Consider the following 19,295-nt stretch of genomic DNA (forward strand, 5'->3'; position numbering starts at 1 on the left):
CTTCTCATATTCACTTGATAGATCTTCATCAGACTGGTCTGGAGCATTCTTGTTTGGACTTAGCTTGGTTTGTTCAAATGATAAGGACTGTTTATAACTACTTCTCATGATACAATTTATTGATTTTCACCAAAGTTTATCTGTAGTGTTCTTGTAACGTCCTCCTATAGAATTCCAGATTGGATTAAATAAAATCCCAACCATAACTGTTTTTTATGAACTACTTAATTGATCATGAAATTGTACCAACCTTAGATTGTTCTCTCGGTATTGTTCAGATGGTTGTGTGCTCCTTTTAGGGCCACCAGAGCTAAAATGGAATCTTTTAAAATAAACTCGCGATGATGAACAATGGATTTCCAGCAGACTTGGTTTACTGAATCCTTGGAGAGTCCTCTTAAAATTTTGTTCAACTGGTTATTCTTGACCCCTATTAGGTTGCTAATGAGCAATCTTCAGGGCCTCCAGAGCTAAATGAAGAAATTTCTATAAACAACTCGTGATAGATGTTTATCAAACTTGGTCAGAAGCATCCTTGCATGGGCCTTTTTCAATAGTTTTCTTAGCTTGATTGCTATAACTTAAATGACAACAGAAATGACTTAGAAACATATCTAAAGTTAGGTTGAACAGGGTTCAAGAAAGAAATATAAACACCTAAAATGACATTGATTTCTTAGTTCCTTATATTTCTGGCAGTTATGCTCTTTGTTTCACCTGAAAGTGACCTCAGGCTGACAAACTTCATTGAACATAGAGTGGAGAATATTCTATCTGTGTAACAGGTCAAAGAGGTATGCACTAAAACCTAGAGTGGACTGTAGTTGCATTCATTAAAGAAAATTTATATTCAAAGATTTTGATGACTGATGGCACTCTGAATTTTGAAAGGGAAAATGTCATTATTTTACACAGTGGTTGAGGATATTCTGTTATATAATTTATCCTGTCTATTCAGAATATGATTTTTGTTGAACCCACTTGCGTACGCGAAGACATAGTCGTCCAAATGGCTGTTCAGTGTACATATATGTGCATGCGTGCGTCAGGATTTGTTTGTCCAGACCATAATTTTGACCTGCATGGAGCAATCTTGTTTATATTTGGCATGAATGTTAACCTCAGTGAGACGGAGTGTCAAGTGCAAACCTCAGGTTCCTGTCTCAAAGATCAAGGTCACAGTTGGAGGTAAAATGTCATGTCGGGTCTTGTCCGGCCCATAACGTTGACATGCATTGAGGAATCTTGCTTATCAATGAGACGGATTGTCATTATGCAAATCAAAGGATCCTATCTCAGAGGTCAAGGTCACAGTTGGGTGTCAAAGGTCATTTTAGAATTTTTCCAGGCTATAACTTTGGTAAGTATGGAGCAATCTTGTTTTTCTTTGATGTAAATGTTCACCTCTATGAGGCAGAGTGTCATGTGCAAACCTTGAATCCCTATCTCAAAGGTCAAGGTCACACATGGGGGAGGGGGGTCAAAGAGCTTGTCTGGTCTGTAACTTTGCCATGCATAAGGCAGACTTCTTTTATTTAGCATAAATGTTTGCCTCAATGAGGGAGTATTGCGTGCAACTCCCAGACTCCGGCAGGTGTGACATGTTGTCTGTGGGCATCTGGTTTGCTTCTTTGTTTTCATGCTACATGTAATTGATACTACTAAGTCTTGACACATTTCTTAATGTCAGATCTTCAAGGTCAAGGTCATAGAGCTTACAAGTCCGTATTTCTAGTCTTAGTCATACCTTTGCACATTTCAACATCTATTTTTCGCATTAAACACAATGATACATTGTGTCTTACATATAATATTAGGTCACAAAATGGTCAGGTCATAGTGGGTCTCTCATTTAAAAAAGAAATAAGTTATACTCTGTTTAAGTCAACTTCAATATACTGTAAATTTGAGTTTAAGAGAATCTGATGGCCCATCAACCAAATTCCTATATATTTATATCTTGATGTGTCCAAATAAAGAAAATTTTGCCTATATACATGCATGATCGTGCACTGCAAAAATGAAATAAATTACAATTACGAAAAAATGTATAAATTGTTGAGAACTCTCTAAATATGTATAAAATATATGTCCAGTTTATATGCACAAGTATGACTACATGGACACATTAGATGCAGTACCTGTCCTTTTCAAATTTTCAAACAAAATTCCTGTTATCTTTAAGTAAAATGCTAAAATGCTGCTCTCTTGGATTTTTAGACACCAAGTTTCAGTATCTGTACAGTGATACCAATTGAATTATTTGTTTGTACAGTACTTGGGCTTTCTATGTTTCTACGTTTGGTTTGGGTAAAACAAAAATACAAGCATATTTAACAATGCTTTAAATATATATTTAACAAAAATATCACTGACTGTTCAAAATAAAACATTCCTTTAAAAAGGCACAATAGTGATGAATGTATACAACTCTTGTTAATACTGCAGGTATAGCATCATATATCTAAAACACATTATGTAAAGATATCTTATGCCTTCAGATTGTCAACAAACAATAAACAGAAGTTATAAATTGACAAAAAGACACATCACACATCTGACCTGATAATACTCCATTTACAGGCCAGATATTTATAAAGTATATACAGAGATTAATTGAAAGACACTTTCTATTCAAAGTGTAAAGTATTACAAAAAACTGGAATAATAGGAAGCACTTAGTAATTTGTTTTAAGATTGGCTTTAAATTTACAATCACATTTCTGTAATGGGTGTTTGCACTAATGAATACCTAAGTACCAAAAGGACTATCATGTTACTTTTGCTCCACTGAGTTGAAAGGGTTAAGCAAGTTTTGAACTTTACGTAGATACGATATCAAGCTCTCTTAAAGTGTTAACAGACAAAACACTGATGACAGAACATATTGTAAATATACAAGCACAGAAATGGATTTCACAATACACTGATTTTTAGATGGAAACTTAACACCAGGTCCAGATTTAGACACTGGCCCCAGGGGCCCTCACCCCCACTATGTTTGCTGAGAAGTGACTTGTATCCTTCAAATTTGCACCAAAGGAATAATATTTTCTCAAACTAAAGACCCCAAAAAGCACCAGAGTCCACCATTTCATTCCAGGGGGATATTACTACTTGTTTGTTTTGTTGTTGATGAATTAAAACAATTTTATTGACTATGCTCATTAGAATCACATATATTCATGGCCGTGAAATATCAGTGTCATACTGTCAAAAATGATGAGCTTGCCTGCAATATGAGTTCTGACAGAAACTGATTCTTTCAAAGTATGATAAACACAGACTGTCCCTAAGTAAAATCACTAAAGTCTATTTATGTTTGAACAACACTATTTCAGGTACATGAAAGTTTATCATACACGTGCATATTTTTCCATCTGTATGAATGATCTCTAATTTTAGTCTACCTGCCAGGAACCATCAAAAATATGCTCCACCTTCACATCAAGAAATGTCAGGTTTTTAGTGTGAATGGTGAAGGTCAGGTCCTGGCTTTTAAGTGATCTGCCTTGAAGACGTGAAACACTCCAGATGATATTCCTGGGTTACATAAGCACCTTTGTGGTATATTGTCACTATCATCATGAGCAGCACAAATGTTAGACATCCATTGTTGCAGATGTCTTAACACCTTTTTCACTGAATAACACAAGATTTGGACATGTTGTTTTTTCTTACTTCTTTCATACCTTGTTGAAATAATTCTGCTTTTCCTGAAAATATACACAAAACTCACATATAATCACCTGTCTTTACTTACCATGGAAATAACAATCTTTATTTATCATGGAAATAATAGTGTTTGTTTACCACTGAAACACCAGTCTATTTGCCATGGAATACCAGTATTTATTTACCTTGAAAATAACAGTCTGTTTAGCACTGAAACACCAGTCCTTACCTTGGAAATACTGGTATCTATTTACACCTGAAACACCAGTCTTTACCTTGGAAATACTGGTATCTATTTACACCTGAAACACCAGTCTTTACCATGGAAATACTGGTATCTATTTACACCTGAAACACCAGTCTTTACCATGGAAATACTGGTATCTATTTACACCTGAAACACCAGTCTTTACCATGGAAATACTGGTATCTATTTACACCTGAAACACCAGTCTTTACCATGGAAATACTGGTATCTATTTACACCTGAAACACCAGTCTTTACCTAGGAAATACTGGTATCTATTTACACCTGAAACACCAGTCTTTACCATGGAAATACTGGTATCTATTTACACTTGAAACACCAGTCTTTACAATGGAAATACTGGTATCTATTTACACTTGAAACACCAGTCTTACATAAGTCTGAAGATTTTATCCTACATACACCTATATCATGAGTTTGATTCCTCTTTGAAATAAAAAAAAATAAACAAGAATGAAATTACCTAAACTAGAAATAATTGATTAGTAATTCACTTTAAAACTGACTTATCCTTAAAGATTTGATAATTGTTTCTGAAAACAGAATTTTGCTTCACTTTTAAAATCATATACTTTTGTGGGATCACATAATGAAAAACTGTCTACTGTTAGTCTTGAATTTCAAGTGTCCCAAGTATCAAAATACATTTTTATGCAAAATTCAAACTTAAAAATAAGTTACCTCTTTTCCTGTAAATGTTATCTATTATAAGCATATATTCAAAGAAATCAAGGGTTTGATTTCCGTCACGATCCACCTCCTCCATGGCTTCCTGTAGCTGATGAACATTGAAAGCAAACCCCAACTCCTTCACAACCTCAGTCATCTGAAAATATCAACATTACATTTCTTTAAGGGGATGTACAGGAATAAAAGGAGGAAAAATAAAATCCCGTCTTGTTATTTCTTATGATGGCTTATTTAGGACATTTCATTTTGTCACCTTGGCATATCGAGGGTTCAACGCAATAAGGGCGTATCTACATATGATTATTATATGTAGATACGCCCTTATTGCGTTGAACCCTCGATATGCATGTTTTTTAAACACATTTCATTAAGTTGTCTTGATGCACAATAACTAAATGTTAACAATTTGTGTGTCATTTTTGTGTGACTCTTCACAGTGGCGTGCGTGTCACTTTCAAACTTAGAGATTTTGTTTTTGGCATGTTGTTGCACGCCCAAAAATGAAATGAATTGTTTTGTTATGTCATGCTGGTATGCACATGGCTATGTAACACATTTGGTTTTGTAGCCTTGGCACGCACACCAACACAAGACAATGAAACAGTTTATTTTGTTTTGGCACAAAACAAGATGGCAAAACAAATTTCTTTGTTAACGGCACATCCCCCAACATGAAACAACAGAATATTTCATTTCGTCTTGGCATGCGTGCCTCTAGAAAGCTTTTAACATTTGATTGTGGCATGTTGGTGTGCACTCCAGAACGACACAAGGAAATGTTGCTATGTAAACCACTTGCATGCCAATGTGACATTATGAAATGTCCAAACTCAGCCACCATAATTTCTCATATTTTACAGACTTTCTCTACCTTGAAGGTGAGTATGGACATTTTTTTAAAATTCTTATCTTTTTCAACTTCATGCACTTATTTTTTTCATGATAAAAAAAAGATATCTCACTGAGAAGTGAGAAAATTTCAAATATTTTCATGAGCGCGTCACTTTGATGTGAGATATATTCCATATTCACAAAAACAAACAAATTTTCTTTTCATTTTATGCTTACCGTAATTACGTTGAGATATGCATTTTGCAACAAATTTTAATCTCGGTGCAGGAAACAGGCACGCGTAAACAGAATGACGTCAGACGTGTTGTGACGTTAGAAAGACGCACACATTAACATAAAGTTCGATTTTATTTTATTTTTTGCTGCATAACGTTATGAAATTCTCTTAAGTAAAATAATTTGAATCGAGAAATATGTTAAAATGAACAAAGTGTGACTACAATTTTCATTCTGTTTTAAGCAAATAATTTAAAATTCATACACAATGTACAAGTCAGATCAGAGCTATATCTCTCTCACAGTGTGAAAATATAGATTTCATATTTTCACAGTGTGAATGATGAGATATAAAAATATTTAACTGATAGATCTAGAATACAGTATTTCATTAGTTAGCATAAAATAAAATCAAAGCCTTGACTGGGCAATTTTCCCATGTTTTCACAACTTCACATATAGCCCATAATTGTTCATTACAGAAAGATTTTATTAAAAAAAAAATCCTCGTGTTTCCTTTAATTGACTGAGTAAAACAGTACATAAATCATCGATACACATCAAAATTTTAAACAGAGAGTCTTATTTGGTTTTTAGGTGAAATGACATTCAACCTTTAATGATGGAGAAAGCCCACAGATGCTCCTCTGTGGCATTACTTCAAAAAATCAACAAGAGTGCCTGACTGTTACAAAATACACCCATCAGAGAACTTGGCCTAACTCAAAGGGCATAATCCTAGAATGCCTTGGGCGATTTGGGTGGTTATCGTACTTTGCCGAGATATTATGCCCACAAACATTGTAAGCAAGTTTGGTGAAGATCGGTAAAAACTGTTTGACTTAGAGTGCGGACAAGGATAAATTCACAGTTTTTTTTAGTAATTCAAGGGCCATAATCCAAGAGTGCCTGAGACAATTTGGCTGGTTATCAAACTTGGCTGAGATATTATGCCTATAAACGTTGTCAGCAAGTTTGGTGAAGACTGGATGAAAACTTTAGACTTAAAGAACGGACAAGGCTAAATTGGCAGTTTTTTTAGTAATTCAAGGGCCATAATCCAAGAGTGCCTGGGGCAATTTAAATATTAGTCCCCATCCTCCAAGCCCAACCCCTATTCCCCCTCCACACACACACACACATAAAAACTTCAGTATAATACAACTGAAACTTCGGAAATTTAGTAGTGTGCGACCTTTAAAAAATTTAGTATTGTACAAACTATGGGAAATTTAGTACTGTGCGACCTTTAATAAAATTAAGTACTGTGCAACCTTTAAAAAATTTAGTAGTGTGCGACCTTTAAAAAAAATTGACCTTTAGTAAATTTAGTAGTCTGCAACTTTTAAAAAATTTAGTAATATGCAACCTTTAAAAAATTTATTATTGTCCGACCTTTAGTAAATTTAGTAGTGTGCGACTTTTAAAAAATTTAGTAGTACGCGACCTTTGGGAAATTTAGTACTGTGCAACCTTTGGGAAATTTAGTAATGTACGACCTTTGGGAAATTTAGTAGTGTGCGACCATTAAAAAAATTTACTACTATGCGACCTTTGCCAAATTTAGTAGTGTGCCACCTTTGGCCAATTTAGTAGTGGTCGACCTTTAAAAATTCAGTAGTGTGCGACCTTTGGCAAATTTAGTAGTGTGTGACCTTTTAAAAAAATTTACTACTGTGCGACCTTCGGCAAATTTAGTAGTTTGCGACCTTTAAAAAATTAAGTAGTGTGCAACCTTTTGGAAATTTTGTACTGTGCGACCTTTAAAAAATTTAGTACTGTGCCACCTTTAAAAAATTTAGTACTGTACTACCTTTGGCAAATTTAGTAGTTTGCGACCTTTTGGAAATTTAGAAGTGTGCGACCTTCTGGAAATTTAGTAGTGTGCGACCTTTGGCAAATTTAGTAATGTGCGGCCTTAAAAAAATTTAGAAGTGGTCGACCTTTAAAAAATTCAGTAGTGTGCGACCTTTGGCAAATTTAGTAGTGTGTGACCTTTGGGAAATTTAGTAATGTACGACCTTCGGCAAATTTAGTAGTGTGCGACCTTTAAAAAATTTAGTAGTGTGCAACCTTTTGGAAATTTAGTACTGTGCGACCTTTAAAAAATTTAGTACTGTGCGACCTTTAAAAAATTTAGTACTGTACGACCTTTGGCAAATTTAGTAGTGTGCGACCTTTTGGAAATTTAGTAGTGTGCGACCTTTTGGAAATTTAGTGGTGTGCGACCTTTGGCAAATTTAGTAATGTGCGACCTTTAAAAAAATTTAGTAGTGTGCGACCTTTGGCAAATTTAGTACTGTGCGACCTTTGGCAAATTTAGTAGTGTGCGAGCTTTCGGAAATTTAGTAGTGTGCAACCTTCCGGAAATTTAGTAGTGTGCGACCTTTGGCAAATTTAGTAGTGTGCGACCTTTCGGAAATTTAGTAGTGTGTAACCTTTAAAAAATTTAGTAGTGTGCTACCTTTGGGAAATTTAGTAGTGTGCGACCTTTAAAAAATTTAGTAGTGTGTGACCTTTAAAAAATTTAGTAGTGTGCAACCTTCCAGAAATTTTGTACTGTGCGACCTTTAAAAAATTTAGTACCGTGCAACCTTTGGCAAATTTAGTACTGTACGACCTTTGGCAAATTTAGTAGTGTGCGACGTTTCGGAAATTTAATAGTGTGCGACCTTTAAAAAATTGAGTAGTGCCACGGGTGTTCCCAGAATACGCCCTACTCTTTCAGAGACTGGCATATAAAAATTAGTGCCCATCCTCTAAGCCCAACCCCTATTCCCCCTCCACACACACACATATAAAAACTTAAGTATAATATAACTGAAACTGCAAACTGCAGTAAAAACTCTGCTCTTTAGAAGTGTAACAATTATTTTATCAATTTTCATACCTCTTTCAAATCCAGTGTCCCATCACCATTAGTGTCATACTGTTTAAATTTCTCATACTGATCTTTTAACTGAAATTGTAAAGTCATATATATTGTAAGTCTGGCAGAAAATTTAAACAACTTGAACCTGTAATTTTAAACTTTCCATCCCTTGAAACTCGAAACTCTTTAGTGTCTGTTTTATGTTAGTTTTAAAAAAAAAAAATAAGACATTTTTGGGTAAAACCTATCTCAGGGCAGATGAACTGAACAAAAGGAAATTAATACTCCCTTAAGAGTGGAGACATTGGTCAAGAGGGCTCAGACACTTTCCTACAGAAGTTAAGGCCACGGGTTCAATTTCTGGCTATTTCCATTGCAGTGTGTCCTTGAGCAAGACACTTTATCACAACTGTCTCAGTCGACCCAGCTGTAAATGGGTACCAACGAATTGCTGGGGGTAAGGTATAACTGGTTTTAACTGTTCTTAAAATAGGGACACTCAAATACTCTACAGAGCTTATGTTCATTGTTTCACAAAGCAACAGTAAATAAAATTTGCCTCTACCTTTACCTCTGTTTTAATACCTCCTGTTTCATCTACCTCTTGTGTAACAAGGTATTTCCTTAAATTCTCTTTTTTTTTCAATGTAAATGGTATTTTTCCTGTTATAATCTTGTCAAAGAACTCTGACAGTGGAAACAGAAACTTTTTTCCCCCAAGTATCTTAGTGTCTAGTTTATAGTCAAAAGAATAATTCAGATGTGGTATTTTCCATAATAAATTTCAGTCATTAGTGGTACAATTCCAGTTTTGCTTTTTTGTTGATGAATTGCTATAGAACATTCAGGATATTTAAGTATAAAAGTAATAATTCTATGAAAAATTTGTAAAATTAAAAAAAAGTAGATGTATATCTTTCAAAATTGTTCATGGGCCAGGGAAAAACACATTTTTGGCCATAAAATGTACATTTTCAAATACTGAAAAAGATCCTGCTAACACTCCTGGAGACCTTTAAAATGACATACAACTTGACAATGTATGATAAATTAGCAATTAGTGAAAAAATTACTTGTTACAGATTTGATGAATCAATCAGCAGCAAGACAGACTTATGTGTGAAAATATAAAGCAGATGACTTACAAACTGCTGTGATATAAATGGGAAATACTTTAATGGATTGATGGGATGTAACTTCTTTGTGACTGGATCTATTATGACAGGATTCACTGGCACTGAAAATAAAACAAAACAATACAATCCAAAGTTACAATAGTTTTGTTCACAGTCATGTTTTTATGAAGCAAGGCGATCGATAACACTGATGGATGCTCCCCGAAATCACTGTAGCAAAAGGGAGATAATTCAAAAATGAGACTGCCTAGAGTTATGGTTCCTTGTCACTGCACTACCTCTCACTGACCTGTATCAATATGTAAAGTATCAAGTCAATACCTTACAAAGTATTCAAGTTATGCCCTGGACAAGGTTTTCAAAACAAGGGCTGTCCGTAAGACAGCGCACTCTATTCGGCAATTTGACAGTAAAATGAATTGATATCTCAATAAGAGACCTCTACTTTAAAAGGAAGATACACCAAGATATAAAATGACCCTACTACTCAGAGGGGTTAAAGTTTTGTCCAGAAAACGAAGTTTGTCAAAAATTTTAAGTATGAAAGGGGCATAATTTGGTCAAAAATACAAAAATCAGAGTTATGGGGATTGTTACCACACATGCAGATGATGATGATAAAGATACATTTTAAGTTTCAAGTCATTATCTTATATTGTACTGAAGTTATATGCAGAAAGTGAAGATTGCCAAAAAACTTCAAGTATGAAAGGGGCATAATTCTGTCAAAAATACAATTAGTGGGGACTGTAACCACATATGCAGATGATGATTATAAAGAAATATTTTTAATTTTAAGTCATTACCTTTTAACGTACCAAAGATATGTCTATAAATGAAGGTTACGAAAAACTTTAACATGAAAATAATTCCAAGTATAACAACTTGGTGACCTTGACCTTGGGTATAATGGGCCCAGTTTCTGCACATACTTTGTTTGTATGCCGGACAATGTTAAAGTGAACTTACAGTAAGATATAAGCAATAGTAACAAAGATATGACAGAAAAACTAAGGTTGCTGAAAAACTTAAACCTTAGAAATAACCTAAGTATAACACTTTGGTGACCTTGACCTTACATATAATGGGCCCAGCCCCTGCACATACTTTGTTTGTATGTTTATGTGAAGTTACAGTAAGATATAAGCAATAGTAACAAAGATATGACAGAAAAAGAAAGGTTGCCAAAAAACTTTAACCTTAAAAATAACCTTAGTATAATACCTTGATGACCTTGACCTTAAGTATAATGGGCCAAACCCATGCACATACTTTGTTTGCATGCTGAACAATGTTGACATGAAGTTACAGTAAGATATAAGCAAAGGTTGCCGAAAACTTTAACCAAGAAAGCTCATGCCGAAGCTGACGCCAATGCCAGTAGAATAGCACCCTTATTCTCCGTAGAGTGGAGCTACAAGGGGGAATAATTCAAAATGGTACCAGCTAGAGTTATGGTTCCTTGTCAATGCACTTCCTCTCAATGAGCTCTATCATCGTATAAAGTTACAAGTTGGTATCATCAACAATTTTTTAGTTATCCTCCGAACAAGAAGTGTTATGGACTGAAGAATGAACAGATGAACAGACAAGATGGTGACTATATGCTCCCCCCTTTGAAAAGCAAAAAAAATCAGACTAAATCATTTCTACTGATACTAAATAGAATTTCTTTTGTTTCTATGACTGAACTGGAGATTTCCTCTGTTTTTCAATACATGTATATGTATATTACCAAGTAAAAGCTGGACTGCATGGTTTTAAACACAAAGGTCACAGAGTAAAATTGTAAGAACTTGGATTATTCAGTACAGATATTTTTATATGCCCGAAGAGACGTATTATGTTATGATGCTGGTGTCCGTCTGTCCGTCCGTCCGAGCTCACATTTGCATACTTAGGTGGCTATAGGAACAATAGGTAACAGTTACTGTACTTTTTCTTTGATGTCATTCATTCCGTAAGGCTTTTATGTGGCTCTTACGCTGCTAAAAGAACAATAGAGAGAACAAAAGAGTAGCCACATAAGTATCCATATGTAGGAACTTCCATCCGTCCGTCTGTCTGTCCGTCAGCAATTTCGTGTCCACTCTGTAACTCTTGAACCCCTTGAAGGATTTAAAGGAAACTTGACACAAATGTTCATCACACCGAGACGATGTGCAGAGCGCATGTTTTGGATTTCTTGCTTTAAGGTCAAGGTCACACTTAGGAGTCAAAGGTCACATCAGTTTGTTTCGTGTCCGCTCTGTAACTCTTGAACCCCTTGAAGGGTTTCAAAGAAACTTGACACAAATGTTCACCACACCAAGACAACGTGCAGAGCACATGTTCTGGATGACTCGCTTCAAGGTCAAGGTCACACTTAGGGGTCAAAAGTCATATCAGTTTGTTTTGTGTCCGCTCTGTAACTCTTGAACTGCTGGAAGGATTTCAAAGAAACTTGGCAGAAATGTTCACCACACTGAGACGACATGCAGAGCGCATGTTCCGGATGACTCGCTTCAAGATCAAGGTCACACTTAAGGGTCAAAGGTCATATATGACTGCTTTGTGTATATTGCTCTGCATTGCAGTGCTCTTGTATTTATTTGGCAGATCTCTTTTTTGTACTTACAATATTATTTTTTTTTTAATTACTTCCCTTTTATGTTACTATAAATAGCTTATTTTGAAACTTTTTTATTAATGACTGTAGGGAAAAACCCGAGACCACTTTTCTGTATAACATGGATGGTACTTCCAATTTTTAGGTCTATTTTTAAATACCTGTACCTGATAAGGATTTTTTTGTAGACTTTGAATATTTATTTTGTGGACTTAGATTTGTTTTTTGAAGTTTTCCTTTTGTTGTTCCAGTCCTTTGGGCTACAACAGTCAAGTTCTTAAAATTTAGCTCCCATCCTATGATGTAAGACTTCGGGCGTATATTGCCCCGCTTGGCGGCGCTCTTGTTTATTTATATTATAAGTACATTTACACATGAAAAGAGACATGTGACCTGTATTGTCTGGTAATGGATGAAAACACAGTCAGGAAATAATATTCAACAGAGCAGCTATTTGCTGGATATCGCTTTGTATCAACTTATACGGAAGATAACAGTATCAACTTGTAAGGTAGCACGTCATGTGGTACATTTAAGCTCCGCCTTATAGTGTATGAGGACGGAGGTATATTTCGGCCCATCATGTCATTCTGCGGTACATTGTTAAAAAAATTGTAAACATATTTTTTTATGATTTGAAAAAGGATCAAATAATGAAAACAAAACATTTGCAACGGTATTAGATTAAAATTTTATTTTTTTAAAAAACAGGGTCTTACAATTTAAAACACAAATATCAATTTTTTTAAAATTCCTCCACAGATTTAAAGTCTCAAATGTTTTTGGAAAGGGAAAGGCAAAATTTATGGGGGGACACAATGGGCCAAATTTAAACATCCCGAACGGGACCTCCCTTAAGGGATAACGAATAGAAAGGGGGGTTGTGTGGGGTGCGGGCGGTGTTTTGTATGTGAAACCAATACTTTTGGGTTTTCCACACAAGCGATTATGTACGGGTTTCGGGATTGTTCCAGATGGCTTTTTTTAAACTGGAAATCGACATTTTTAGTTGGGGTTTTAAATTCGTTTAAAGATTTACGTTGAAACGCTTGTTAGGGGGCAATGTTTTAAAAAGGGGGGGGATGCGCATAAAATGTCAATTAAATACCCAAAAAGGGGGGTAACTATTTGGGACAAAACTCAATTTTTTGGCCCTCTTGGGGAAAATCCCCTGAAAGGTTGGTATGTTAATGCTTTTCATATTACCGCTAAAAGGGGAAAATTTGAAAATTTAAATTTTCCCTTCCCAATTCCTCTCTTAAATGGGGATTTTAACAGAACTTTGGACGTTTTCTTTTTTTTTAAAACTATCACACCAAATTTTATGAAATCTTTGTACAAATTTGCCTTAAAGGTTGTTATTTTCAAATGAATCAGTCAATAGCTTTAATATAAAAATTACACGATCTTCATTTTCCCGTTCAACACCTTGTTTTAAAACCCTCAAATTGAATTTATTTGGGAAAGGAGGAGAGGACTTCAATATAAAATGCAAGAGTGTACTTTCCCGTTCAGCTTATCTCCCTTTAAAAGGGGTTGTTAGGGTCACTTTGCATCCATTTTTTTTTTAAAAAAGTGGGGGAAATTTTGGGGCTACTCAACAATCTGTTTTTACAGCAAAGTCAAATTTAAATTTCAAAAAATTTATCAAATCTTCTAAAATTTTAAACAAATCTGACTTAAAGGGTTGAAAACCCCAAAATGTTTTAAATATTCGGTTTTTAATGGTATATTTTCGGCTCAAAAAACCTTGATTTAAATAGCAAAAAAGGGTAATTAATTTCAAAAATGACTCAAAACATGTTTTACACTTACCGTAAAAAAATTTTTGTCCCCAAATCCCCCTTTAAAAGTTTTCATACGCCTTTTTTGCTTAAAACTACGGTTTTCAAGGAAAAAATGTGCCCGGGTTTTTCCTTCTTTTTTTAACAAAAAATCTTGACTTGCACATTTAAAACCTTAAACCGGGGACAGAAAAAGCATTAGCTTTCAAGGCCAACTTAAAGTCTTAAGCAATTTCCCGGGAAAAGGTTGAACTTCCCGTATGGGTTTAAAGGGCCAAAAAACCCATCAAGATGAAGACATTTTTTTACCCAATCTCGCGGTTTGTCAAATTTTAAAAACAAAAAATTCATAATTTATGCAGAAAAAATTTTTTTAAAAACATTTCAAAAAAAAATCATAGTTTTGACTGTGTGGCATATTTTCCCGTCCAGGTTGTTTCTACCTATAGGTTGAACGCCAAAAAACGTTCAGATAAAGACTGTATTGGAAAATTTCCGCCCCTTTGTTTTCATTTTAATTTAAAATAAAATTTTTTATTCCAAAAACGTTGTGAACATGGGGAAAAATATCTATTTACAGGCATATTTACCGTATGGGTTTTATCCCTCCTTATGGGTTTTGATACGCCATTTTACGTCAAGATAAAGCCCACAGTAGCCAAACTTCCGCTTTTTGGCCTTTCGTTTAACGAAATATCTTAATTTATGAAAAACCCCTTTCGTACATAGCAAAAAATAATAGATAGCCTTTACAGCTATTCCCGGTATGGGTTTTGATCCTTTCCGTATAAGTTAATCTTCCGTATAGGTTGTTTACGCGTTTTAAAATTTCCTAAGGATGCCTTTTTGCCCAAATTTGATTTTTGACTTAAGTATAAACTTAATATCTTAATTGGCAAGAAACAATTAAAACATTGCAGAAAAAAAATTTTTAGCCCATTTTTCCCTATTTCCGACAGGTTGATAGCTCCCGGGAAGGGTTGAACCCATAAAACGTTCAGATGAAGACTTTTTAGAAAAATTTTACCCCTCTTTGTTTTCCCATTTTTTAAAATTTAAAAATATATAATTTTTTTGTACCAAAACGTTGTAAACATGAAAAAAATATCTAGCCCGGCCCTACTCCCTTTATAGGTTGATATCTGTTTATGGGTTTGATACGCCATAAAACGCCCAAGATAAAGACAACAGTAGCCAAATTTTCGCGGGTTTGCCTTTGGGTTTAATGAAATTCTTTATTTAGTAGAAAACCCCTTTTCGTCCCATAGCAAAAAATAAATAGTATAGCATTTCAGCAACTCCCGTATAGGTTAAATACCTACCGAAATCATTTGTATTTTCCGTATGGGTTGATATGCATTATGCGTCTAGGGATCCCCTTTTTATATTCAATTTTGCGGGGTTTTGTCTTAAAATAATTTAAATTTTTCTGAACTTATGCACAAAACATTGCAGAAAAATAACTAGTGGTTTTTATGGAAATATCTCCCGTATGGGTTTTGATGCCTACCGAAAAAGGTTGATGTTACCAAAGGTTGATAAGCCATAACACGTCCAGAGGAAATTTTATTTGGAAAATTTGCGCTGTTTGGGTTTTCAGTTTAACTGAACTATTTTAATTAAAGTGGGGAAAAACTTTTTTAAAACATAGGAAAAAAATAACTAGAAACCGTTTTATCCACATCAAACCGTATAGGTTAAATTTTTCCGTATGGTTGATATGCGATTATGCTCTAGGGGGGTTTGCATTTTAGGGTTTCAACTTTGCGCTGTTTTTTTTTAAGAATAACTTAATTTTTTAAATTTATCAGAAAAAACATAGCGAAAAAAAAACGATGGGGTCTTTAGGGAATATCAACCGTATGGGGGGGGGTTGATGCCTCCGAAAAGGGGTTGAGGGCCTCCCGTATAGGTTGATAAGCCAAAACACTCCAGAGGAAGACTTTAGGGGAAAAAATTGCGCTGTTTGTTTCAGTTAAACTAAACCTATTTTAAATTTCATGTGGGAAAAAAATTTTTAAAACAAGCAAAAAAAAAAACTAGTCCCAGTTTTTTGCACATCTACCGTATAGGTTGATATCTTCCGTATAGGTTGATCCGCGTTTAAACGCCCTAGAGGAAATTTTGTAGTCAAATTCGCCTTTTTTGCTTCAGAATTACTTAATTTCAATTTTATGCACAAAACATAGCAAAAAATTTTACAGTGGGTTTTTTGGCATATTCCCGGGATGGTTTGATGCCTCCCGAAAAAGGGTTGTGTCTACCGTTTTGGTTATAACCCAAACACGTCCAGATGAAATTTTAAGTGGAAACTTTTGCGCTGTTTTTCTTCAGTTTAATTTAACTACCCTTAATTCATGTGGAAAACGTTTAAAAACATGCAGAAAAAAAAATAGTTCCGTATTTTAGCCCCATCTCCCGATGGGTTGAAAATTTCCGTAAGGTTGATAGGCGTTTTTATACGCCCTAAAGATCTTTTTTCTGGTAAATTTTTGCGCTGTTTGTTTTAAAAATTTAACTTAATTTCTTAACTTATGCGCAAAACTTTTGCAGAAAAATAATTTGGTGGGGGCTTTAGGCATACCCTACCGATAGGTTGATGCCTACCTTAAAGGTTGATGTTACCGATAGGTTGTTAACCCATAACATTCCAGATAAAAGACTTTAGGGAAAGTTTTGCGCTGTTTTTTTTTCTTCCCATTTTAAACAAGGGGGGGGGGGGGGGGGGGGAAAAAAAAAAAAAAAAAAAATTTTTTTTTTAAAAAAATTAAAAAAAAAATTTTGGGAAAAAGGGTTTTTAAACAAAAAACCGGAAAAAGAAAAAATAATATACCGAAATTTATACACATCTACCGTATGGGTTTTATATTTTCCGTTTGGGTTTTGAAAATCCGTTAAAGGGGGTCAAGAGGTTTGCTTTTTAAAGGCAAATTTGCGCTGTTTTGTCTTAAGAATAACTTAATTTTTAATTTTATGCTGAAAAAACATAGCAGAAAAATAACGAGTGTGGTTTTTATGGCATACCCAAACCGAAATAGGTTGTTCCCTCCCGAAAAGGCGATGTCTACCGTATGGGTTTTAAAAGCCCATAACACGTCCAGTTTGAAGACTTTAGAAAAACCCATTTGCCCTGTTTGTCTTTCAGTTAAACGAATTTATCTTAATTCATTTAAAAAAAACGTTTACAAAAACATGCAGAAAAAAAACCTAGTACAGTATTTATAGCATATCTACCCGTATGGGTTTGATACGCGTTTAAAACCCGCCCTAGAGGATGCATTTTTAGTAAAATTCGCGCTTTTTGTTTAAGAATACTTAATTTCGTTATTATAAGCAAACATAGCAAAAAAAATAACAGTGGGGTTTTTTTTAAGGGCATATTACCGTATGGGTTGATGCCTACCTTTAAAGGTTGATGTTTACCGTATAGAGGGTTTAACCCAAAAACCCGGGCCAGATGAAAATTTAAAGGGGAAAACAATTGCCTGTTTGTCATCATTTTTAAACGGAACTACCCTATTTTCATGTAGGAAAACGTTTTAAAACATAGCAAAAAATAACTTTTTCCGAAATTTATAGCATATCTACCGTAAATTTAGATTTTCCGTATGGGTTGAATGCGATTATACTTCTAAGGATGCATTTTTTTGGTAAAATTTGAGCTTTTTGTTTTAAGAATAACTTAATTTTTTTTAAAACTTATGCAGCAAAGAAATGCAGAAAAATAACTAGTGGGGGTCTTTTATGGCATATCACCGTATAGGTTGATCCCTACCGTATAGGTTGTTTGTCTACCGTAAAGGTTGAAAAAGCCATAACACGTCCAAAAAGATTTTGTGAAAAAAATTGCGCTTTTTGGGTTTTCATTTTTAATGAACTATTTTTAATTTCATGTAGGAAAATTTTTTAAACATAGCAAAAAATAACTAAGTTCCGATTTATAGCACATCTACCGTATAGGTTGATATTTTCCCCGTTGGGTTGTATGCATTATACTTTTTGGGGAAATTCCTTTTTAGGGCCCAAATTTGCGCGGGTTTGCCCTTAAGAAAAACCATTTTTTAAACTTATGCCCCCAAAAACAAAAAAACATTGCAAGAAAATAGTTATTTTTACGTCAGTTTGCCTACTGCCGCAAAAAGGTTTTAAAATTTTTCCCAAATAGGTTGATACCCCATAAAAACCTTCAGATAAAGGTTTTATTTAGAAAAATTTGGCCCCTTTTGATTTCAGTTTAACTAAATTTATAACTTTATGTCCCAAAGGGCTTTGGGAACAGGACAAAAAATAACATACAGCCTCTGTAGCATCCCTTTTCCGTTTTGGTTGTACCGCCTTATAGGTAGATGGGGCCAAAAAAACGAAAGATGAAAAACTTCAGTAGCTGAAATTCGCGGGTTCCTTTTGTTTAAAAAAATTATTTTAAAATTAATGTAGCAAAACTTTTTAAAACCCTAGCAAAAAAAGTAACTAGTATAGTCTAGTAAGCATTCTACCGTATGGGTTGAACGTCCCTTTGGGGGTTTGAGATCTGCCCCCATGGGTTTATACGCAAATTAAAAACGTATAGATAAAAATTTTTAGTGGCAAAAATTTGCGCGGGTTTTGTTTCATTTTAAACTAAACCCTTTTTAAATTCATGTGGAAAATTTTTAAACAAGTAAAAAAAATAACAATTTCAGTCTTTATAGATATCTACCGAATGGGTTTTGGCCCCTTACCGAAAGGGGTTTTGAAAACTTCCTTTAAGGTTGATACGCGATTTTACGTCTAAAGGTCCCTTTTTATAGTAAATTTGCGCTGTTTGTTTTAAGTAAAACCTTAATATCTTAACTTATGCAGAAAAAACAAAAAAACATTGCAGAAAAAAAAAATATTACAGTCAGTATGCCTTTTTTTACCGAAAAGGTTTGGACCTAGGGATGGTTATGGGCTAAAAAAATTTTCAGAGAAGATTTATTAGAAAAATTTGCGCTCTTTGATTTCAGTTTAAAAAAATAATAATTGAAATGTACCAAAGCGTTGTGAACATTTGAAAAAATCTAGTACAGGCATATTCCCTTTAATTTTTTATCCCTTTGCCTTTGGGTTGAAAACGCCAAAAACCTTTCGATGAAGACTAATTTCCCAAACTTCCCACTGTTTGCCTTTCGTTTAACTGAAATTTTTTTTATTTTTGTTGAAAAACATTTCG

At 34.4% G+C, this 19,295-nt stretch overlaps 1 protein-coding gene across 1 annotated transcript in view; it reads right to left on the reverse strand.

Annotated features, from left to right (window-relative positions):
* Nucleotides 1–2,338: 2,338 nt before the first annotated feature.
* The window catches only part of LOC123555194 (GRIP and coiled-coil domain-containing protein 2-like), a 50,196-nt gene continuing 33,239 nt past the window's right edge, over nt 2,339–19,295 (reverse strand). The window contains exons 13-16 of the mRNA XM_053548825.1: nt 9,719–9,810; nt 8,592–8,660; nt 4,625–4,769; nt 2,339–3,716 (exon numbers count right to left, since the gene is read on the reverse strand). Coding sequence (XP_053404800.1) covers nt 3,640–3,716; nt 4,625–4,769; nt 8,592–8,660; nt 9,719–9,810 — 383 coding nt within the window. The 3' untranslated portion in view covers nt 2,339–3,639. The remainder of the gene's footprint in view (nt 3,717–4,624; nt 4,770–8,591; nt 8,661–9,718; nt 9,811–19,295) is intronic.

Source organism: Mercenaria mercenaria, chromosome 7 (genome assembly GCF_021730395.1).
Source record: "Mercenaria mercenaria strain notata chromosome 7, MADL_Memer_1, whole genome shotgun sequence".
NCBI lineage: Eukaryota > Metazoa > Mollusca > Bivalvia > Venerida > Veneridae > Mercenaria > Mercenaria mercenaria.